The sequence below is a fragment of the Triticum aestivum genome, chromosome 6B (genome assembly GCF_018294505.1).
Source record: "Triticum aestivum cultivar Chinese Spring chromosome 6B, IWGSC CS RefSeq v2.1, whole genome shotgun sequence".
NCBI classification, from domain to species: domain Eukaryota; kingdom Viridiplantae; phylum Streptophyta; class Magnoliopsida; order Poales; family Poaceae; genus Triticum; species Triticum aestivum.
In genome coordinates, this window is record NC_057810.1 from 620646631 (window position 1) to 620671837 (window position 25207).

Genomic DNA, 25207 nt, shown 5'->3' on the forward strand with positions numbered 1-25207 from the left:
CCCCCTTTATATACGGGGGAGGGGGCACCCCTAGAACACACAAGTTGATCTACGGATCGTTCCTTAGCCGTGTGCGGTGCCCCCCTCCACCATATTCCACCTCGGTCATATCGTCGCGGAGTTTAGGCGAAGCCCTGCGCCGGAAGAACATCATCATCGTCACCACGCCATCGTGCTGACAGAACTCATCCCCGACGTTTTGCTGGATTGGAGCCCGGGGAACGTCATCGAGCTGAACGTGTGCTGAACACGGAGGTGCCGTACGTTCGGTGCTTGGATCGGTCGGATCGTGAAGACGTACGACTACATCAACCGCGTTGTCATAACGCTTCCGCTTATGGTCTACGAGGGTACGTGGACAACACTCTCCCCTCTCATTGCTATACCATCACCATGATCTTGCGTGTGCGTAGGAATTTTTTTGAAATTACTACGTTCCCCAACAGATTTATCATCAAGAAAGAACACCCACGTAAATCTTGAAAAATCATCAACTATAACTAGACCAAAAGAATTTCCACCGAGGCTTTTATAAGCGTTGGGACCAAAGAGATCCATGTGAAGTAGCTCAAGTGGCCTCCTTGTGGTCATGATGTTCTTCACGGGATGCCTTCCTCCAACCTGTTTACATGCTTGACAAGCACTGCAAAGTCTATCCTTATCAAATATGACATCGTTAACACCAAGGATATGATTCCCTTTAATAAGCTTGTCAAGATTTCTCATGCCAACGTGACCTAGTCGTCTATGCCATAACCAACCTTTTGAGGATTTAGCAATGAAGCAAGTTTTAGGTTGAGCCTTTTTTAGTGAAATCAACAATGTATAGATCACCTCTACGTATGCCGGTAAAGACCATTTTATGATTGTCTCGACGAAACACTTGGCAATCTACTTCAGTAAATAGGACATTGAAACCGAAATCAGCAAGTCTAGATACTGAAAGTAAGTTGTAGCCAAGAGATTCAACGAGCATAACATTCTGAATGGAGCTGTCATGTGATATGGCCACCTTACCAAGGCCAACCACCTTACCCTTTGAGTTGTCACTGAAAGTGACATACTTTCGAGGACTATCATTTTCAGCAAGCTCATGAAACATGTCTTTATCTCCGGTCATGTGATCTGTACATCCATTGTCAAGGACCCATTCCTTTCCTCCTGCCATATATCCCCGAAGATTTGCCATAAGACTAAAATGTCTCATTGCATCATCAAGATCAAAGTCATCATCATCATCCTCATCATAGTATCCGTGTTCAACATCGTCATGTGGTGGATCAATTCCTAGTGAGAGTGATTCATTAGTATGAGTTTGACAATAATCTCCTCTATGAATTCCAGTAGCTTCGGAAATAATATCACTAATAATTCCAACATTTCCTTTGGCACGCATAAGATTTGTAAGTTCAAATAGACAATCACCAAACATAGGATCATTGGAATTCATATTAGTCAAGGCAATAGACTTATGAAGAATTTCATCAAGATTTTTCAAGGAATAATTAGGAAATCGTTCCTCAAGAAATTTCCATATAGTGTAGGCACACTCAAGAGTAGGCAGTTTTCCAACCAAGTTTCTAGGCAAGCCTCTAGTGATAAGATTAACAGTTCTAACATTCCTAATCATGTCAATCGACTCATCAAGAGTAGGATGCATAGGATTAACATAAGGTGCACAAGGACTAGCAATGTACTTGTTCAAATGATATTGATTGAAAATTACAAGCATCTCATTTTTTCACTCATGAAAATACTCTCCATCAAGTATAGGCACTCTATGTCTAAGACTCCCCAAAGTAGACTCATTCATCTTCCTCCAATGGTGACTAAACCAAAGCAATGGAGACCAATGCTCTGATACCACTTGTAGGACCTTGAGAAGAGGTGTCTAGAGAGGGGGGGGGGTGATTAGACACTAAGTACCAAAGTTGCAGTTTTTAGCAAATTTAAGTTTAAGTGGAGTTTAGGCACAAGTTTAACATTCACAACACATAGCAAGCAAGCATGCAAAGAGTATATGAGCAGCGGAAAATAAAGCATGCAACTTGCAAGAATGTATAGGGAAGGGTTTTGGAGGATTCAAACACAATTGGAGACACGGATGTTTTTGGCGTGGTTCCGATAGGTGGTGCTATCGTACATCCACGTTGATGGAGACTTCAACCCACGAAGGGTAACGGTTGCGCGAGTCCACGGGGGGCTCCACCCATGAAGGGTCCACGAAGAAGCAACCTTGTCTATCCCACCATGGCCGTCGCCCACGAAGAACTTGTCTCACTAGCGGTAGATCTTCACGAAGTAGGCGATCTCCTTGCCCTTACAAACTCCTTGGTTCAACTCCACAATCTTTGTCGGAGGCTCCCAAGTGACACCTAGCCAATCTAGGAGACACCACTCCAAGAAGTAACAAATGGTGCGTTGATGATGAACTCCTTGATCTTGTGCTTTGAATGATAGTCTCCCCAACACTCGACTCTCTCTCATAGGATTTGGATCTGGAGGAAAGAAGATTTGAGTGGAAAGCAACTTGGGGAAGGCTAGAGATCAAGATTCATATGGTAGGAATGGAATATCTTGGCCTCAACACATGAGTAGGTAGTTCTCTCTCAGAACTGGTAAGTTGGAAGTGTAGGTTTGCTCTGATGGCTCTCTCCACGAATGAAGAGGAGGTGGAGGGGTATATATAGCCTCCACAAAAAATCTAACCGTTACACACAATTTACCAATCTCAGTGGGACCGAATCAACAAACTCGGTCAGACCGATTTAGTAAACCTAGTGACCGTTAGGATTTTCGGTGGGACCGAAATGCAACTCGATAGGACCGATATGGTTAGGGTTAGGGCATAACGTAATCTCGGTGAGACCGATTACACAAACTCGGTAAGACCGATTTTGGTAATTAGCTAACTAGAGAGTTAGTGAGGCAAACTCGGTGGGACCGATTACTCAAACTTGGTTGGACCAATTTTGGTAATAAGTTAACCAGAGAGTTTGCATTGTAATCTCGGTAGGACCGATTGCTCAAACTCGGTAAGACCGATTTTGATAATGGATATACACAAAGAGATTACAATCCCATCTCGGTGAGACCGAGATCCCTATCGGTGAGACCGATTTGCCTAGGGTTTGTGGCAGTGGCTATGACATCTGAACTCGGTGCCGCCGGATAAAAAGAATCGGTGTGGCCGATTTTGGCTTGAGGTTTAGGTAATATGTGGATGTGAGAAAGTAGTTGAGGGTTTTTGAGCATATCACTAAGCACATGAAGCAAGAGTGCTTTGGGTGTACCAAACGTCACAACGTAACTGGGTGACTATAACGTAATCTCAGTGAGACCGATTACACAAACTCGGTAAGACCGATTTTGGTAATTAGCTAACTAGAGAGTTGGTCAGGCAAACTCGGTGGGACCGATTTTGGTAATAAGTTAACCAGAGAGTTTGCATTGTAATCTCGGTAGGACCGATTGCTCAAACTCGGTAAGACCGATTTTGATAATGGACATACACAGAGAGATTACAATCCCATCTCGGTGAGACCGAGATCCCTATCGGTGAGACCGATTTGCCTAGGGTTTGTGGCAGTGGCTATGACATATGAACTCGGTGGCGCCGGATAGAAAGAATCGGTGTGGCCGATTTTGGCTTTAGGTTTAGGTCATATGTGGATGTGAGAAAGTAGTTGAGGGTTTTTGAGCATATCACTAAGCACATGAAGCAAGAGGCTCATTAAGCAACACCTCATCCCTCCTTGATAGTATTGGCTTTTCCTATAGACTCAATGTGATCTTGGATCACTAAAATGTAAAATGAAGAGTCTTGAGCTTGAAGCTTTAGCCAATCCCTTGTCCTTAGCATCTTGAAGGAGTTCCACATCCTTTAGTCCATGCCACTTCATTGTTGAACTTGTCTGAAATATACTAGATAAAAGTGTTAGTCCAACAAGAGATATGTTGACATTAATTACCAAAACCACCTAGGGAGCACTTGTGCTTTCACCGGCGATGCGCCATAGTTCGGCTCCGCCCACTTGATATATCGACCCCTCGTGAGAGCGGGGCATAAGGCAGAACAACTTCTTCCATAGCGCGAAATGAGCCTCGATGCCCAAAAACAACTCGCAAAGGGCTACGAAGCCCGCAATATGCAATACGGAGGCAGGTGTAAGGTTGTGCAACTGGAGGCCGTAGAACTCCAGGAGCCCCCGGAGAAACAGTTGAATTGGAAATCCGAGCCCTCTTATCAAATAAGGGACAAGGCATACCCTCTCTCCTTTGGAGGGACTAGGGACGCTCTCCGCTTGCTCTCCACCATTATAGGTGGCAAGCCCGGCTCGAACCGGGACCATGTAGGCCGGGGGGAGAAACCCCTTGGCTTGGAGCGCCACTAGCTCGCTGTGCGGGACGGAGCATCTCTCCCAATCTCCAGGCTGAGGGCTGGGGGGGGGCGAGAGGAGGAGCTGCGTCGACTGGCCATGATGGAATGGATCTCTGTCGAATGCGCTCCAATGAATGCTCGTGGAGGGAAGATGGTGTGATTTGGATCTAAATCCCCGTCTCTTTTATGGGCGGCTCATTTGCGCAGCTAGGGGGGTAAATGAAAAAATACCCTGGCTTTTCGCATTCGTTTGACACGTGAAAGATGACCATTATTGGGCACAGAAGCCAAGGAGCGCAACATGCACTAGAAGCCAGACACTATTCAACAGGTATATGGAATTTGGAGAAGAACCCGCCTTGCAATGCCGAAGACAAATCTGCGCGCCGGACTCATCGTCATTGAAGCCTGGTTCGGGGGCTACTGAGGGAGTCCCGGATTAGGGGGTGTCCGGATAGCCGGACTATAACCTTTGGCCGGACTCCTGGACTATGAAGATACAAGATTGAAGACTTCGTCCCTTGTCCGGATGGGACTTTCCTTGGCGTGGAAGGCAAGCTTGGCGATACGAATATGTAGATCTCCTCCCATTATAACCGACTCTGTGTAACCCTAGCCCTCTCCGGTGTCTATATAAACCGGAGGGTTTTAGTCCGTAGGACGAACAACAATCATACCATAGGCTAGCTTCTAGGGTTTAGCCTCTCTGATCTCGTGGTAGATCTACTCTTGTACTACCCATATCATCAATATTAATCAAGCAGGAGTAGGGTTTTACCTCCATCGAGAGGGCCCGAACCTGGGTAAAAACATCGTGTCCCTTGTCTCCTGTTACCATCCGCCTAGACGCACAGTTCGGGACCCCCTATCCGAGATCCGCCGGTTTTGACACCGATACCCGTGGTGCTGTTGCTTGTAGCCGCTGCTACTGCTCCTTGCCGCTGACCACGAGCTCCAGCTCGAAGGGAGGCCGGCGAGGGCGGCGGAAGCAGGGAGGTCGCAACACCTCGACTTCGCATGCGGCTGCGCGGGCTTCTCCTCCGGCACCCTCTGGCATGGAAGGCCACCGGAGTGCATGGCGGCAAAGGCCACCGGAGCATGAGGGGGCGTCTGGGCGCCGACTGAAAGCAACATAGGATGATGCACAGGAGGTGTTTGGTAAAATGCCAAAGGAAAATACAGAGAGGACGAAGAAGAACGGCGTGTGAGCCCCACCTGTCATAACGGTCAACTTAACTGTCAAACTAAACAGAGTTGACCGTGCCGCCACGTCACCCCTGACAGGTGGGTCCCGCATGTCATAAATGTGTTTAAATCGTCTAAACCAGTCATTTTTCAAAAATGGTAATTTTTAGTCACAAAATTAGAAAATTTTGGTACTTATCAGTCACTTTTTTGAATGTGATAGTTTTGTGGGACGGTACCCCCTAATGTGTTAGTATTTTGTCAAATACTCTATCTTCACCGGTCTGAAGGTGGTGTTAGCTGGGAAGGGCAAAATGGCAAGGGAAGCATAAACGGTAATAGGCTACGCATGGTTAGACACAAGTCCAGACGCTGCAGGAATCGTAACTCCAACTTTATCGAGTGTATGCTCTGAAGTCTCCTCTATGCATCATCCTTTAATTTGTCCGTAACGCAGGCAGAGTATTATAAGAGACAAACTTCCGAAAGGAACAAACTTTTTTAAGAAGCAAATAAGGTATAGTAGTGTTCTCTAATTACAGTGAAGATCTCCATGATAACTCTACTCATTGGATGCTAAACATACAAAGAGTCACACGCAATTACACGCTGATTAGGATTCTTTCTTTCTAACTAATCACCCCCCGATTTTCACGGGATGGGGCCCTCCTGCCCCTTAATCTTCAATCAAAACCCACCTGTTTGTAAAACCCATGTAAACCTATGTATGTGTAGCATTACTCCTCATGGTTTATATCGAGTAATGCTACATTCACGGATCATTACGAGGGTTTTACATGGTCATTATGGGTTGGCAAATGGTGACTGGGTTAAGAGGGAGGGAGGGGCCCCACCCACCTGAAAATCAGGGGGGGGAGTGGAGACTGGAGAGTATTAGAGGAAGCAAACCTCTGTAACTCAGTCCGTGGGTGTAGCAATTTCGGTCTATATCAACACTCCGTAAAAAGCTGCCCGTATGTTCAGAACTTTTGTTACTCCACTCATGGCCATCATCACTCTCGGAAGGAACGAACTTTCTTAACAAGCAAATAAGATACAGCAGTAACGTTCTGTAATTACAGTGAAGATCGTTGTAGAGCTAGTTCTTGGGCAGGAGCACGCCGCGGACCAGCTCGTCGAAGTTTCGGTGAGACGAGCCTCCGGGCATGGCCGCCTTGACCGTGCTCTCCTTCCAGTCCCGCGCTCTCTTCCTCATGCTTTTCCCCTTCTCCCCTTCCATGATCTCCGTGATAAGTCCGGCGACGGCCTCACGCCGGACGTTGCTGTCGATCTCCACGCCGACGCCCCACTCAGTGCACTGGTACCTGCAGTTGGTCTGCTGGTCGGCGAAGAACGGCCAGCTGATCACCGGCACACCACCGCACAAGCTCTCGAGCGCCGAGTTCCAGCCACTGTGCGTCAGGAAGGTGCCCACGGCAGGGTGGTCCAGCACCTGCTGCTGCGGGCACCAGGACGCCATGAGCCCGCGCCCGGCCGTCTCGGCCAGGAACTCCTCGGGGAGCACCGCGGCGTCGCCCTTCACCAGGTCTCGGCGGACGATCCACATGAAGTGCTTCCCGCTCTGCGCCAGCCCCCACGCGAACTCCACCATCTGCGCGTTGGTCATGACGGTGATGCTACCGAAGTTGACGTAGACGACGGAGCCGGGCTCCCTGCCGTCCAGCCACTCGAGGCATTCGTCCTGCTCCTTCCAGAGGCTGAGGTTGATGGCGGAGCGCGGCGTGGGCGGCTGCTCGTGCGCCAGCAGCGGGAGCGGGCCGAGCGTGTAGACCTTGGGCAGGCCGAGCGCCTCCATGGCCTCCACCGCCTCGCCCTCCAGGTCGTCGAAGCTGTTGAGGATGACGGCCGACGCGCCGGCCGTGCGCTCCGTCTCCCGCAGGACGTAGTGCATCATGTACTCGTCCGGGTCCGTGGTGCGTATGAAGGACGGGAAGTCCCTGAGCCTCATGCTCCGCAACCCCGGCACGTCCTCCACCGGCGTGTCAAGGTATCCGTTCGTCAGCTTCTCGGCGTCTGCACGCGTGTAAAGACAGACGAGCTTCGATCAGCAGCTGACAATGGCCGCATCGAGCTGAAATACTTGGCGCGCGCACTAACAACAAAACAAAAACCTTACGTACCTTTGAGTGGGGCGAGGCCACGGTTGATGAGGAGGCGGTAGTGGCGGTACCCGAGGTAGCTGATGGCGCTGGCGGTCCAGAGCTGGACGTAGGGGAGGCCGAGCTCGTTGGCGGCCTCCATGGAGAACCCCATGACAACGTCCGAGACGACGCAGGTGACGGGCGGGTGGCCGGTGGCGGGGTCGTTGAGCCGGGTGAGGAGGTCACGGAAGGGTCCCAGGCAGGTCTCCGTGGTGGACTTGCAGAGCGCAGGGATGTCCTGCGTGACGTCGTCGTCGCCGGACGGCGGCAGGCCGTCGGGGATGGTGGCAAAGCGGAAGCCCGGGAGGCCGGCCACGGCGGCGGGGCCGCGGGAGCGGACGAGGCGGGCATGGTTGTACTCGGTGTTGACGAAGGTGACGTCGAAGCCCCGGGCGTGGAGCAGCTTGGCCACGTTGAGCATCGGGGTGATGTGCCCCTGCGCCGGGTACGGCAGGCACACCGCGTGCGGCTTCCTGGCGGCAGGTCCCATCGATCCCATCTCCGCCGCAGACGACTCCGAGTGTTCCTAGCTGACCCAAGATCGGTCGATGGCAACAATGGCTTCCTCCTGGCTGAGCTCTCGTACGTGGCTGGCATTTGCTTCGTTTGGGAACTTGGTTGGCTGTGGATCGAACTCGGCAAGGGCGCGGCAGTATTTATAGGCATGGCTTGCTCAGGTAGCATGACAGTGAGAATCGCCATTTTGTTATGAATAACGCAAGTGATGACGTCTTGGTTGGATGAGTATATTTGTTTGTTTATTGCAACAAACATGGCTGCTTCTATGAGATATCGTGTTGGTTAGACAATTATATTGTTTGTTTGTTGCTACTACTACATGGCTGCTTCGAGGATAGAGACTTGATGGTCCTCCACGCAAAGCAGCCGGGCCGGGCGTGTGATCAGCACGAGGTCGGTACGCGCGCAACGGCGCCGCATGGGCAATAGCCGGCAAGCTGGCAGCCGCCCGGCGATCCTGCTCCGGCCATGCGTCAACTGTCAAGCGATCCGGTGCGTTGCGAAAACAAGTTAAACAACACACTCCTTACTACACGTATGGCTTTTTTCTTTTCTTTTTTGTGAGAACCTCCACGTATGGCTTTGACCATGCTTCAGTCATCCACAGTGGCTGCGTGCTTGCGAGCGCTCCTCTGAAACTAAGCTTAGTCGATGGTTAGCAAATTTGTACATTTCCTTGACCCGTAATCTTGAGCTGTTGGCATGCAGTTGCCATTAGTGTGGCCTCTCCTGGGGTATGGGAAAACGAAAGACAGAAGGCAACAACTCTCTGACCATAATGCAATACGTTTTCTTTGGATGAACTGGTGCATTTGCTGTGCAACAGACAAGAAATGGGTCCAGAACGACGGCGGCTGCATGCACGGTGCGATCGTTCAAGTCAAGAGTAGCAAATTATGGCGTTTGACATCTTGGTCACGTAACTGAGAAAGGAGTGCAGGTTGTCCATGCAAACCAGTACCTACTTAAAACCCTATCAACCTGGATTGACGCCATCAGCACACGAGTCATCATTATCACCCCTCGCAACTTTTTTTAACTTGTGCCCTTTATTAGAAAAAGGAAGAAGTCCATTTTAAACCCTGAATTTGTAGAGGTTCGGCGAAATGAACCCTCAAATCGAAATCCCGGTCGATCTCACCCTGAACTATGCAACCCCAGTCTAAATCGAACCTTCGGGTCATTTGGATGGCTGGGATTCAGACATTTCGCAAAGGGCGCACACCAGCTCCTGCTGGGCCAGCCCGTTTAATTTTTTTTCCGTTCAAAAACAAAAATTCACAAAAGGCGCTACACCCTGCTCCCTTGCTGGGCCGGCCCGCATATGTTTTTCGTGAAAACAAAAAAAAAATGCCGCTCGAACACGAGACCCCATGCTGGTGCTGTTTGATCGAAAAAAAACTTGTGAACTAGAATTTCAAAAGTAAAAAAAGTTCAACAATTTTGAAAAGAAGTTCACGGGTTTTCCAAAGAAAAGTCCACGGATTTGGGAAAAAAATCATAGATTTTGGAAAAGAAACTGTAAAATTGAAGAAGTGTTCGTGGATCTTTTTTTTATTATTTCTTTTTATCTTTGATTCTTTTTTGTTTCTTTTTCATGTATATATACAAAGTTCATTGCGTATATTAAGGAAATCTTCATGGTAATTTCAAAAAATTTCACTCATTTATAAAATTGTTCATCTTGTATTAGAAATTTGTTGTGTATATCGCACAATTGTTGAATATTTATTCAGAAATTCTTCAACATATATTACAAAAATGTTCATCTATTAATATGTTTTCAAAAATGCTATCTTATATTTGCCGCGAGTCCGTATTATCTTCCATACACCTTTTTCATTTTTGTTCGCGTTTCCAAAAATGCGTACAATACAAATTTGGTTCGCTTTTTAAAAAAAAATTTGTTTCAACTTTTTTGTCGCTAAATTAATAAATCCTGTTATATATGGGAGCTACATGCACCGGGCTGCCCTTTATATATTTTCTAAAAACACTAAAAACTGTTCACAATCTCAAAAAGTGTTCGTGTTTTTCAAAATTTGTTTTTTCTGATTTTTTTTTGAAAATTGTTCGTGTTTTTTTGAATCTGTTTGGGGTCTGCAAATTTTCTAGAAATATGGAATACAAAAAGTGCGGCGTCTTAAAACTGCTCACGATTTTCAAGAAGTATTTTTGAAAATGTTTTCCAATCTCAATGCTGCCGTCTATTCTTATAGATTTCTGCACCTCTATATTCAGGTTGTTGTGTGTGGTGTTGTGGCTAATGGCTCGCGGTTCGTCTCTGCGGTCGTGGGATCGAGCCGTGGTACTCGCTGTTGTATTTCAACATTTTTGTCGCGCGGAAAAGGAAACGAAACAACGGGCGGGTTGGTGGGCCGGCCCAATCGTGCGTCGAGTTGCTGACATGCAGTCGTGCGTCGAGTTGCTGACATGCCGCTCTTGGCCCACCAGCTAGTGAAATCCCGGTTGACTTTTGTGAGGGTTCGCTTTAGACCGGGATTGCGTAGTTTAGAGTGCAATCGACGGGGTTTTCGACTTGAGGGGTCGTTTCGACGAACCCTTACAAATTCAGGGTTTAAAATGATCTTTTTCCTTAGAAAAAGGAGTAACAGTAGCTGTGTCTTTGAATTAAGAAGAACTAGATGATGCCCCGCTCGTTGCTGCTAGATTCTTGTTAAAACATACACAAATAGTTTCTTAAAAACATCTAAAACTAATGAGAAGAACATGTAGGCTTAAAAAGGTGAAAAATATGAAGCATATAAAAAGAGAGAAAAAAACACGCATAGGTATGCTACAATTGGCAAAAACACATTCTGTCCCTAGAACTAAATGGGAAGGAGATTGCTGACATGCCGCTCTTGGCCCACCAGCTAGTGAAATCCCGGTTGACTTTTGTGAGGGTTCGCTTTAGACCGGGATTGCGTAGTTTAGAGTGCAATCGACGGGGTTTTCGACTTGAGGGGTCGTTTCGACGAACCCTTACAAATTCAGGGTTTAAAATGATCTTTTTCCTTAGAAAAAGGAGTAACAGTAGCTGTGTCTTTGAATTAAGAAGAACTAGATGATGCCCCGCTCGTTGCTGCTAGATTCTTGTTAAAACATACACAAATAGTTTCTTAAAAACATCTAAAACTAATGAGAAGAACATGTAGGCTTAAAAAGGTGAAAAATATGAAGCATATAAAAAGAGAGAAAAAAACACGCATAGGTATGCTACAATTGGCAAAAACACATTCTGTCCCTAGAACTAAATGGGAAGGAGATTGCTAAATCGGTTAATGATATTCTTGATTTAGAGGCTGAGAGAGCGTCTGAGTTGATCCGTAACATCGCTGTTGTTAGGCCTATGACTGACGCTGACATTAATAATTTGGGGATATCTGCACTAGAGAGTTTTTGTGAAGACCTCCTGCCGACTTCAGATTCCGAAGTTGACGCAGAGGGGATGGAGTCTAAGGGACATCTCGATCCTCCTACGCTAGTGTGTGATTCACAAGAGGATACTAGTCTTGTGAATGAGGGGATGGTAGTGGATAAACCCAAGCGTTCCTGGAACAGGAAGGTCTATCCAACGTCGGTTGTGTGTAGAAGTGCGAGAGTAAAACTCAAGAAAAAATTACATCATGATCAATGAAAGGGATTTTTTGGAGTAGCAGAGGTCTAGCAGACTTGGCTAAGAAAAGGTTCCTGGCTGAAGCATCGATTGATCATAAACTTGATTTGATTGCACTACTTGAAATAGGTAGAGATAACTTCACCTCGCAGTTCCTTGGAACTTTGTCTGGTGGAATTGATTTTGACTGGCACTATTTGCCCCCTAGAGGACGATCCGATGGGATTCTTCTAGGGGTTAAGTGCGAAACACTAGAGGTGTTGAATGTAGTCAGAGGGGATTATGCAGTTAAGTTTCGGGTTAGGTCAAAATTGGATGGATTCCGATGGGCTCTAGTGGTTGTGTATGGCGCAGCACAACCCGAATTTAAAACTGAATTCTTGGCTGACCTGGTTAGGATCTGTGGGGATGAAAGGTTACTGATTTTAGTAGGAGGGGATTTCAACATCATTCAAAGGAAAGAATAGAAGAATAATTATAATTTTGATGGACGGTGGTCCTTTATGTTCAATATGATCATTGAGAGTCTTGATCTGAGAGAGATTGAGCTAACGGGTAGACAATTCACTTGGGCGAACATGCTACCTAATGCAACATATGAGAAGTTGGACAGAGTGCTAGCTAGTGTGGAATGGGAACAGAAATACCCACTGGTATCGGGTCATGCGATGCAGAGGGTAGTTTCAGACCATACACCTTTGTTGGTGGACTCGGGTGAAGCTATGCATACGGGCAACAAAAATATTTTCTCCTTCGAACTTAGCTGGTTCGAAAAAGAGAATTTCTTAGAGATCGTTGCAAAGAATGGGCTAGGCCTGTTTCTAGTAGATCCAGCATTGAGCGTTGGTAAAACAAAATTCGCCATCTAAGACAATTTTTTAGGGGTTGGGCTAGAAACGAAAGTGGGATATATAAGCAGGAAAAAGAAAGACTTATTCAGTTGATTGAAGCATTAGACTTGAGAGCGGAAACAAATCTGCTCGATGCGATGGAGCGGGCCGCAAAGTCCAATGCCGAGCTAAAATTGCGAACTCTTCTTAGAGAAGAAGAAATGAAATGGGCCTTGCGAGCTAAAGTGCTTAAAGTTGTCCAAGGGGATGATAACACTCAATTTTTCCATATGATTGCAAATGATAAACATAGGAAAAAGAAAATCATACAGCTCAAGCAAGATGAGGGAACGGTGGTGGGACATGAGAATCTCAAGTTATATATTTCAAACTACTACAAACAATTATGTGGGCCTTTGGCAGACAATTTTGTCTCCCTAGATGAGCTTGTAGTTGGGGACATACCTCAGCTACAGTCAGATGAAAATGATATTTTGTGTGCACCTTTTACTGATAAAGAAGTTTTTGATGCGATTTCTCAGATGAAGCCGAATAAAGCATCGGGACAAGATGGGTTTCCAGTGGAATTCTATAAGAAATGTTGGCATATTTGTTGGGAAACGTTGCATGAAAAACAAAAAAATTCTATGCACATGGAAGATCTATCAAGGAGATGCATAGCAACGAGAGGGGCAGAGTGTGTCTACGTACCGCGTTCCAACCGATCGAGCACCAAACGTACGGCACCTCCGCGTCAGCACACGTTCAACTCAATGACGCCCTCCGCTTTCTTGATCCAGCAAGATGACGAGGTAGTGGATGAGTTCCGGCAGCACGACAGCATGGTGACGGTGATGGTGAAGCCATCTCCGTAGGGTTTCGCCTAAGCACTAAGAAAATATGTCTGGGGGTGTAAATGGTGGAGGGGGGCGCCGCACATGGCTAGGCAATTATCAGTTATGTGCTAGGCGCCCCCCTCCCACATATATATAGGTGGGAGGGAGGGAGGAGCAGCCAAGAGGAGAATCCTACTTGGGGTCTCTCCCAAGCCGCGCCCCCTTTCCTTTCTCTCCTGAGGAGGGAAAGGCAAGAGGGACCACCCCTCCCTCTCCTTCCCCTTAGGGCCGGTCAGCCATGGGAGGGGCGCACCGCCCCCTTGTGGGATGGTCTGTCCCCTCCTTTGGCCTATTAGGCCCATAACTTCCCCGGGGGTGATATGTCTCCATCGTATCTACTTTTCTAAACTCTTTTGCCCTTGTTTTGGACTCTAATTTGCATGATTTCAATGGAACTAACCCGGACTGACACTGTTTTCAGCAGAACTATCATGGTGTTATTTTTGTGCAGAAATAAAAGTTTTCGGAATGACCTGAAACTTCACAGAGATAACTTTTGGAATAAATAAAAAATATTGGAGAAAGAATCAGCTAAAGGGGACCCACACACTAGCCGCAAGGGTGGGGGCGCGCCCTACCCCCTAGGCACGCCCCCTGTCTTGTGGGCCCCCTGGACCTCCACCGACCTCCACTCCAACTCCATATATTCATGTTCGGGGAGAAAGAAATGGGAGAGAAGGATTCATCGCGTTTTACGATACAGAGTCGCCGCCAAGCCCTATTCTTCCTTGGGAGGGCAGATCTGGAGTCCATTCGGGGCTCTGGAGAGGGGAATCTATGGCCATCGTCATCATCAACCATCCTCTTGTTGGGAAACATAGTAATAATTCAAAAAAATTCCTACGTGTCACCAAGATCAATCTAGGAGATGCTAGCAACGAGAGAGAGAGGGAGTGCATCTTCATACACTTGAAGATTGCTAAGTGGAAGCGGTACAAGAACGCGGTTGATGGAGTCGTACTCGCGGCGATTTAAATCGCGGAAGATCCGATCCAGCGCCGAACGGATGGCGCCTCCACGTTCAACACACGTACGGCCCGAGGACGTATCCTCCTTCTTGATCCAGCAAGGGGAGAGGAGAAGTTGAGGGAGAGCTCCGGCAGGACGACGACATGATGGTGGAGCTTGTGGTTCTCCTGTAGGGCTTCGCCAAGCACTACGGAGGAGGAGGAGATTTATGAGGGGAGGGAGGGGCTGCGCCCGGGGAAGGGGTCCTCTCTGCCCTCCCACCCTCCCTCTATATATAGGGTGATGGGGAGAGGGGGCCGACTGAGGGAGTCCTGGATTAGGGCGTCCTCGGACAACCAGACTATATAAGTTGGCCGGACTATTGGGCCATGAAGATACAAGATAAAAGACTTTGTCCCGTGTCCGGGTGGGACTCTCCTTTGCGTGGAAGGCAAGCTTGGTGATTCGGATATGTATATTCCCTTCTGTGTAACCGACTCTGTGTAACCCTAGCCCCCTCCGGTGTCTATATAAACCGGAGGGTTTAGTCCGTAGGACAAGAACAACAATCATAATCATAGACTAGCTTCTAGGTTAGCCTCTACGATCTCATGGTAGATCAACTCTTGTAATACTCATATCATCAAGATCAATCAAGCAGGAAGTAGGGTATTACCTCCATAGAGAGGGCCCGAACCTGGGTAAACATCGTGTCCCCCGCCTCCTATTACCATTAACCTTAGACGCATAGTTCGGGACCCCCTACCCGAGATCCGCCGGTTTTGACACCGACATTGGTGCTTTCATTGAGAGTTCCACTGCGTCGTCATCATAAGGCTTGATGGCTCCTTCAATCATCTACAACAACTTGGTCCAGGGTGAGATCTTTCTTCCCGGACAGATCTTCATATTCGGCAGCTTTGCACTGCGGGCCAACTTGCTTGGCCATCTGGAGCAGATCGACAGCTACACCCCTGGCCATCAGGTCAGGTTTGGAAGCTTGAATTACACCGCTGGCATCCGCAGAGACCTGGTCTTCGACGGATTCGAGCCCATGACAGCTGCAACCTGTAGCCACGATGAACATGACTTAGATCTGTCATCGGATCATGCTCAGGAGGCAGCGCCTGTAATTGCCCTGGCCCTAGATCCAGAGCAGATCGCGCCGTCTGAGGATGGGGGGCTGGACCCCGCCACGGAAGCCGCATACTCAACACCGCTTGAGCCGAACACAGATTTAACCTCCAACAAGGTCTGTGCCATCGGACCCTTGGACTCATCTCCGACCATAGATTCCGAACCACGTGTATCCGTGCCCATCGGATCTGACTGGGCGCTGATCTGGGAGTTTACCTTTGCGGACATCTTCCAACACTCGCCCCTGGGTGATGTGTTAAACTCTTTGAAATCCCTCTCCTTGGAAGGAGATTCTTGGCCGAACTATGTCCGGCTTGAGTGGGAAGTGGACAACGAAGAACTTCGTTACCCACCCACCACCCACTTCATAGCCACTATCGACGACTTGACCGACATGCTTGATTTCGACTCCGAAGACATCGACAGTATGGACGATGATGCAGGAGAAGAACAGGAACCACTGCCCACAAGGCGCTGGATAGCCACCTCCTCATATGACATATACGTGGTGGACACACCTGAAGAAGACAATGGCAAGGACAAAAAGGACCCAGTTGAGGATAAGCCTCCTGAGAAGCAGCCGAAGCGCCGACGTCAGCGGCACCGCTCCAAACCACGCCACGGTAAAAATAGCGATACCGACACAAGAGAAAATAACACCCCGGACAATGCCGAAGACAATGAAGACCCCGCAGACCCAACCATGAAGCAAGACGAGCAGGGAGACGACAAACACAGTCTGGGGCCGCTGTCTGATCACAGTGATGCCGAAGACACAAGTTACCAACCAAACTCCGAAGAGGAGATCAGTCTGGGTGACGATGCATTCATCGTCCCGGAAAAACAAGTGGAACAAGAACGCCTCAAGCAGAGACTTATCGCCACTGCGAGGAGCTTGAAGAAGCAGAAGCGACGGCTTAAGGCGGCACAAGATACGCTCAATGATAGATGGAACGAAGTACTCGACACTGAGGAAAAATACGACGGTAATCGCCAAACAAAGAGCTATCCCAAACGTAAACTGCTGCCCGAATTCGACGATGAGGCTATAGCGCCCATACCGCTGAATAACTATAGGGCCGACCAACCAGACCGACCACCGCGTGGTCGAGACAGAGCGGCCAATTATGCCGCACACAAATCCGCACCCCCTCCCCATAACGGAAGGAAGGTAGCAACCCAGGACCAGCAACACGATTTACGTGAAGACCTGGACAAAAGGGCTGGCATAACAAGATCCATCTATGGATCTAGAGAACGTGCTCCTACACAGGATCATGGCCATCAAACCAAATATACCGGTCGCTTACCAGTGCGGAACCAACACCGAACACTACAACCGTCGGACTCACGCCCTGACATAGCCAAATACAGGGGCGTTACACACCCCCTGTGCTTCACCGATGAGGTGCTGGATCACGAATTTCCAGCAAGGTTTAAACCCGTAAATATCGAGGCGTACGATGGAACGACAGATCCTGCAGTCTGGATAGAAGACTTTATTCTTCACATCCACATGGCTCGCGGAGATGCTCTCCACGCTATCAAATACCTACCCCTCAAGCTCAAAGGACCAGCTCGGCACTGGCTGAAAAGCCTCCCCGAAAATTCCATTGGAAGCTGGGAGGAGCTCGAGGATGCTTTCAGGGCAATTTTTCAAGGGACCTATGTCCAACTTACGGATGCAGATGACCTAAGTCACATAACCCAACAACCCGGGGAGTCAGCCCATAAGCTTTGGAATAGGTTTCTCACCAAGAAGAACCAAATCGTCGACTGTCCGGACGCCGAAGCCTCAGCAGCTTTCAAGCATAGTGTCCGGGACGAATGGCTGGCCAGACACCTCGGCCAGGAAAAGCCAATGACAATGGCATCCCTAACTACTCTAATGACCCGCTTTTGTGCGGGCGAGGACATCTGACTGGCCCGTAGCAGCACCAGTGATCCTGGCACATCCGAAATAAGGGATGGCAATGGAAAACCACGACGTAATAAAAACAAACATCAAAACAATGAAGATAGCCCAGACAATACATCAGTAAACGCCGGATTCAGGGGCTCTAAACCTGGTCAACGAAAAAAGTCATTTAAAGGCAGCAGAGATGGTCCATCCAGCCTAGATAAAATTCTAGACAGGTCCTGCCAGATTCATGGCACCCCCGATAAACCAGCTAACCGCACCAACAGAGAATGTTGGGTCTTCAAGCAGGCCGGCAAGCTCAACGCCGAACACAAAGGGAAGGGACCGCCAAGCGAAGACGAGGACGCGTCTCACCAGCCAAACACAGGGGGACAGAAGAAATTTCCACCGGAGATCAAAACAGTGAACATGATTTACGCCACTCATATCCCAAAGAGGGAGCGCAAACACGCACTCCGAGATGTATATGCTGTAGAGCCTGTCGCCCCCAAATTTAACACATGGCCGGCCTGCCCGATCACCTTCGATCGCAGGGATCATCCGATTAGTATCCGTCATGGGGGTTCGGCTGCCTTAGTGCTTGACCCAATAATAAACGGATACCACCTCACCCGAGTCCTTATGGACGGCGACAGTAGTCTCAAACTGATATATCAAGACACTGTCCGCAAGATGGGGATAGACCCGTCAAGAATCAACCAAAGCAGCACTACCTTTAAAGGAGTAATACCAGGCATAGAGGCCCGCCGCACGGGCTCTCTAGCACTAGACGTGGTATTCGGTTCTCCCGATAACTTTCGAAGCAAAGAACTAATCTTCAACATCGCTCCGTTCAGAAGTGGTTATCATGCACTACTTGGAAGAACGACCTTCACCCATTTCAATATAGTCCCGCATCACACTTATCTCAAACTCAAAATGCCCAGTCCACGTGGTGTTATCACGGTCAGCGGAAACACGGAGCGTTCCCTTCGTATAGAAGAATACGTGGCGGCTCTAGCATCCTATGGTCGAAGTGGCCTTTTTTAACCCGAGCAGCTTATCGGCCTTCAAGACCGCGGACACAGCTAAATGTGTTCGGCGCACACCTAGGTGTAGCAGCGCAGATAAACCTGAGCTTGATTAACGGCTATGCCCCCATAAGAACAACCCATAAGAAGACTGTACATGTCTCCCCGTATATATAAATATACACTTCAAATTCCCTGTGTGGCGCTGGGGGCTTCCTGAATGTAAGAAGTCCATAGTTTGGCTTGACCCTATTCGGACTCAGGAAACTATATTTTATGGTTCATTAAAACAAACCAACTTTACTCATGGTCACACCAGATTCTTTCACATGGGTTCTTTCTTCTTACAGATGACCACCAAGATATACCCTTCAAGGATATGGCACAACGGAGATAAAGGCGCAGACGTGCAGCAGGGCCCCGTTCAAAGGTTTCTTTTTAGATTAAGACCCTGTGTAAACCTTTTTTCTTATCTCTTGTTGTTTCATACTCTCCTGGCACTTAAAATGACCAAGAGGGATACCAACATTATTTGCGAGCTTATGATTCGCCGTACTAAAATAGACGTAATAGAAGCAGCCTCCAGTGTGTTCTGTGGCCTATGTTCTCACCACAGGTGCTCTTTCGTCACGCCGGATTGCCGCACGTACCTTGAAATTCAGGGTTCATTACCAGGGGCTGTATTCAGCCCGGTATAGTTGTAAATGCTGGAAATATGCCCTAGAGGCAGTAATAAAATGGTTATTATTGTATTTCCTTATTCATGATAATTGTCTATTGTTCATGTTATAGTTGTATTAACTGGAAACCGTAATACATGTGTGGATACATAGACCACAACATGTCCCTAGTAAGCCTCTAGTTGACTAGCTCGTTGATCAATAGATGGTTATGGTTTCTTGACCATGGACATTGGATGCCATTGATAACGGGATCACATCATTAGGAGAATGATGTGATGGACAAGACCCAATCCTAAGCATAGCACAAGATCGTGTAGTTCATTTGCTAAGAGCTTTTCTAATGTCAAGTATCATTTCCTTAGACCATGAGATTGTGCAACTCCCGGATACCGTAGGAATGCTTTGGGTGTACCAAACATCACAACGTAACTGGGTGGCTATAAAGGTGCACTACATGTATCTCCGAAAGTGTCTCTTGGGTTGGCACGAATCGAGACTGTACGGCGGAGAGGTATCTCTGGGCCCACTCGGTAATGCATCATCATAATGAGCTCAATGTGACTAAGGAGTTAGTCACAGGATCATGCGTTACGGAACGAGTAAAGAGACTTGCCGGTAACGAGATTGAACGAGGTATTGGGATACCGACGGTCGAATCTCGGGCAAGTAACATACCGACGGACAAAGGGAATTGTATACGGGATTGATTGAATCCCCGACATCGTGGTTCATACGATGAGATCATCGTGGAACATGTGGGAGCCAATATGGGTATCCAGATCCCGCTATTGGTTATTGGCCAGAGAGGTATCTTGATCATGTCTGCATGGTTCCCGAACCCGTAGGGTCTACACACTTAAGGTCTGGTGATGCTAGAGTTGTAATGGGAATAGTATGTGGTTACCAAAGGTTGTTCGGAGTCCCGGATGAGATCCTGGACATGATGAGGAACTCTGCAATGGTCCGGAGGTGAAGGTCGGTATATTGGACGAAGGGTATTGGAGTCCAGAATTGTTCCGGGGGTACCGGGTGACGACCAACATGTCTGAAAGGGGTTTCGGAGGCCCTGGCAAGCGTTGGGGGGGCCTTATGGGCCAAGGGGAGGGGGCACATCAGCCCACTAAGGGGTTGAGCGCCCCTCCAACCACATCTCACGTAGCCTAAAGAGGTTGGGGCACCTCCCCTAGGACAGCCACCCCTCTCGGCTTGGGGGGGGGGGAGTTTCCTAGGGGGTGGGGGCGCCCAAACCCATCTAGGGTTTCCCCTGGCCGCCGCCCCCTCCTCTAGATGGGATCTAGAGGGGCCGTCCCCCTCTCCTCTTCCTCCTATATATAGTGAGGGGGTGGGAGGGCAGCCACACCCTTGCCCTTGGCGCATCCCCTCCCTCCTCCAACTCTTCCTCCTCCTTCGTAGTGCTTGGCGAAGCCTTGCAGGAGAACCACAAGCTTCACCACCACGCCGTCGTGCTGCCAGAGCTCTCCCTCAACTTCTCCTCTCCCCTTGCTGGATCAAGAAGGAGTAGACGTCCCTGGTCTGTACGTGTGTTGAACGCAGAGGCGCCGTCCGTTCGGCGCTAGATCGGATCTTCCATGATTTGAATCGCCGCGAGTATGACTCCATCAACCGCGTTCTTGTAACGCTTCCGCTTAGCGATCTTCAAAGGTATGAAGATGCTCATCCTCTCTCTCGCTCGTTGCTAGAATCTCCTAGATTGATCTTGGTGATATGTAGGAAAATTTTGAATTATTGCTACATTCCCCAACAGTGGCATCATGAGCTAGGTCTATGCGTAGATTCTATGCACGAGTAGAACACAAGTAGTTATGGGCGTTGGTTTGTTCAATTTGCTTACCGTTACTAGTCCTATCTTGATTTGGTGGCATTATGGGATGAAGCGGGCTGGACTGACCTTACACATAGTCTTACGTGAGACAGGTTCCACCGACTGACATGCACTTGTTGCATAAGGTGGCTAGCGGGTGTCTGTCTCTCCCACCTTAGTCGGATCAGATTCGATGAAAAGGGTCCTTATGAAGGCTAAATAGCAATTGGCATATCACCTATGTGGCTTTTGCGTAGGTAAGAAATGTTCTTGCTAGAAACCCATAGCAGCCACGTAAAACATGCAACAATAATTAGAGGATGTCTAACTTGTTTTTGCAGGGTATGCAATGTGATGTGATATGGCCAAAAGGATGTGATGAATGATATATGTGATGTATGAGATTGATCATGTTCTTGTAATAGGAATCACGACTTGCATGTCGATGAGTATGACAACCGGCAGGAGCCATAGGAGTTGTCTTAATTTATTGTATGACCTGCGTGTCATTGAAAATGCCATGTAATTACTTTACATTATTGCTAACCGTTAGCCATATTAGTAGAGGTAATAGTTGGCGAGACAACTTCATGAAGACACGATGATGGAGATCATGATGATGGAGATCATGGTGTCATGCCGGTGACGAAGGTGATCATGCCGCGCCTCAAAGATGGAGATCAAAGGCGCAAGATGATATTGGCCATATCATGTCACTTTATGATTTGCATGTGATGTTTGTCATGTTTACATCTTATTTGCTTAGAATGACGGTAGCATAAATAAGATGATCCCTCACTTAAATTTCAAGAAAGTGTTCCCCCTAACCGTGCACCGTTGTGAAAGTTCGTTGTTTCGAAGCACCACGTGATGATCTGGTGTGATAGATTCTAATGTTCGCATACAACGGGTGGAAGCCAGATTTACACATGCAAAACAGTTAGGTTGACTTGACGAGCCTATCATGTACATACATGGCCTCGGAACACAAGAGATCAAATGGTTGAACATGAGTCATATAGTAGATACGATCAACATGAAGATGTTCACCGATGATGACTAGTCCATCTCACGTGATGTTCGGACACGGCCTACTTGACTCGGATCATGTATCACTTAGATGACTAGAGGGATGTCTATCTGAGTGGGAGTTCATTAGATGAACTTAATTATCATGAACATAGTCAAAAGGTCTTTGCAAATTATGTTGTAGCTTGCACTTTAGTTCTACTATTTTAGATATGTTCCTAGAGAAAATTTAGTTGAAAGTTGATAGTAGCAATTATGCGGACTGGGTCCGTAAACTAAGGATTGTCCTCATTGCTGCGTAGAAGGATTATGTCCTTAATGCACCGCTCAGTGTGCTGAACCTCGAACATCGTCTGTGGATGTTGTGAACATTTGACATACACGTTTTGATGACTATGTGATAGTTCAGTAATGTTAAATGGTTTAGAATTGACGCACCGAAGACGATTTTTTTGAAACGTCGCGGAACATATGTGATGTTCCAAGGGTTGAAATTGGGATTTCAGGCTCGTGCCCACGTCAAGAGGTATGAGACCTCTGACGAGTTTCTTAGACTACAAACTAAGGGAGAAAAGCTCAATCGTTGAGCATGTGCTCAGATTGTCTGAGTACTACAATCACTTGAATCAAGTGGGAGTTAATCCTCCAGATGAGATAGTGATGTTTCTCCAAAGTCACCGCCACCAAGCTGCTAGAGCTTCGTGATGAACTATAACATATCAAGGATAGATATGACGATCCTTGAGATATTCGCAATGTTTGACACCGCGAAAGTAGAAATCAAGTAGGAGCATCAATTGTTGATGATTAGTAAAACCACTAGTTTCAAGAAGGGCAAGGGCAAGAAGGGATACTTCATGAAACAACAAATCAGTTGTTGCTCTAGTGAAGAAACCCAAGGTTGAACCCAAACCCGAGACTAAGTGCTTCTGTAATCAGGGGAACGGTCACTGAAGCAGAACTACCCTAGATACTTGGTAGATGAGAAGGCTGGCAAGGTCGACAGAAGTATATATTGGATATACATTATATTAATGTGTACTTTACTAGTACTCCTAGTAGCACCAGGGTAATAGATACTGGTTTGGTTGCTAAGTGTTAGTAACTCGAAATAAAAGGCTACATAATAAATGGAGACTAGCTAAAGGCGAGGTGACAATATGTGTTGGAACTATTTCGAAGGATGATGTTATCAAACAGCGCACGCTCCTTCTACCATCAGGATTGGTGTTAAACCTAAATAATTGTTATTTTGTGTTTTGCATTGAGCATATACATGATTGGATTATGTTTATCGCAATAGGGTTATTCATTTAAGGAGAATAATGGTTACTCTGTTTATTTGAATAATACCTTCAATGGTCTTACACCTAAAATGAATGGTTTATTGAATCTCGATCGTAGTGATGCACATGTTCATGCCAAAAGATATAAGATAGTAATGATAGTACCACCTACTTGTGGACTGCCATTTGAGACATATTGGTATAAAACGCATGAAGAAGCTCCATGTTGATGGACCTTTGGACTCACTCGTTTTTGAAAAGTTTGAGACATGTGAACCATGTCTATTGGTATGTACGCATGAAGAAAGTCCACGCAGATGGATCGTTTGGACTCACTTGATTTTGAATCACTTGAGACATGCAAATCATACCACATGGGCAAGATGACTGAAAAGCCTCGTTTTCAGTAAGATGGAACAAGAAAGCAACAGTGGATATCGTTATGTTCTTACTTCGCAAATGATTTGAGTAGATGCTGAGTATATTTACTTGATGAAACATAAGTCTAAAATATTGAAAGGTTCAAGTAAGTTCAGAGTGAAGTTGAAGATCGTCTTGACAAGAGGATAAAATGTCTATGATATGATCATAGAGATAAATATCTGAGTTACGAGTTTGGTACACAATTAAGACATTGTGGAAATTGTTTCACGACTAATACCGCCTGGAACACCATAGTGTAATGGTGTGTCCGAACATCATAGATGCACCCTATTGGATATGGTGCATACCATGATGTCTCTTATCGAATTATCACTATCACTTATGGGTTAGGCATTAGAGACAACCACATTCACTTTAAATAGGGCACCACATAATTCCGTTGAGATGACGCCGTATGAACTATGGTTTAGAGAAACCTAAGTTGTCATTTCTAAAAAGTTTGGGGCTGCGACACTTATGTGAAAAAGTTTTTGCCTGATAAGCTCGAGCCCAAAGCGGATAAATGCATCTTCATAGGACACCCCAAACAGTTGGGTATACCTCCTATTTCAGATCCGGAAGCAAAAGTGATTATTTCTAGACACGGGTCCTTTCTCGAGGAAAAGTTTCTCTCGAAAGAATTGAGTGGGAGGATGGTGGAGACTTGATGAGGTTATTGAACCGTCACTTCAAATAGTGTCTAGAAGGGCATAGGAAGTTGTTCCTGTGGTGCCTACACCAATTGAAGTGGAAGCTGATGATAGTGATCATGACACTTCGGATCAAGTCACTACCAAACCTCGTAGGTCGACAAGGATGCGTACTACTTCAGAGTGGTACGGTAATCCTGTCTTAGAGGTCATGTTGCTAGACAACAATGAACCTACGAGCTATGGAGATGTGATGGTGGGCCCGGATTCCGACAAATGGCTCGAGGCTATAAAATTCGAGAGAGGATCCATGTATGAAAACAAAGTGTAGACTTTGGAAGAATTATTTGATGGTCTTAAGGCTATTGGGTACAGATGGATTTCAAAAGGAAGACGGACAATGATGGTAAGTGTCACCATTAAGAAAGCTCGACTTGTCGCTAAGATATTTTCCGACAAGTTCAAGGAGTTGACTATGATGAGACTTTCTCACTCGTAGCGATGCTAAGAGTTTGTTGGAATTGTATTAGCAGATACTGCATTATTTATGAAATCTTTCAGATAGGATGTCAAAACATTGTTTCCTCGACGAGTTGCTTGAGGAAAGGTTATATGTGATACAACCAGAAGGTTTTGTCAATCCTAAAAGATGCTAACAAGTATGCAAAGCTCCAGCAATCCTTCTAAGGACTGGAGTAAGCATCTC

The 25207-nt window shown here is 47.1% G+C and overlaps 1 protein-coding gene across 1 annotated transcript; it reads right to left on the reverse strand.

Moving 5' to 3' along the window:
• Window positions 1-6586: 6586 nt before the first annotated feature.
• On the reverse strand, window positions 6587-8380 carry LOC123134574 (7-deoxyloganetin glucosyltransferase). Its single transcript, XM_044553799.1, has 2 exons — window positions 7708-8380; window positions 6587-7600 (listed from the first exon to the last, which is right to left on the reverse strand). The coding sequence occupies exons 1-2, from the start codon at window positions 8225-8227 to the stop codon at window positions 6666-6668; spliced, it is 1455 nt and encodes a 484-aa protein (XP_044409734.1). The 5' UTR covers window positions 8228-8380; the 3' UTR covers window positions 6587-6665.
• Between the last annotated feature and the right edge of the window lie 16827 nt (window positions 8381-25207).

Coding starts and splice junctions, on each gene's coding strand:
- LOC123134574 (XM_044553799.1), bottom strand. CDS start 8,227: ATGGGATCGATGGGACCTGCCGCCAGGAAGCCGCACGCGGTGTGCCTG. Junction 7,601..7,707: donor TGGCCTCGCCCCACTCAAAG/GTACGTAAGGTT, acceptor ACACGCGTGCAG/ACGCCGAGAAGCTGACGAAC.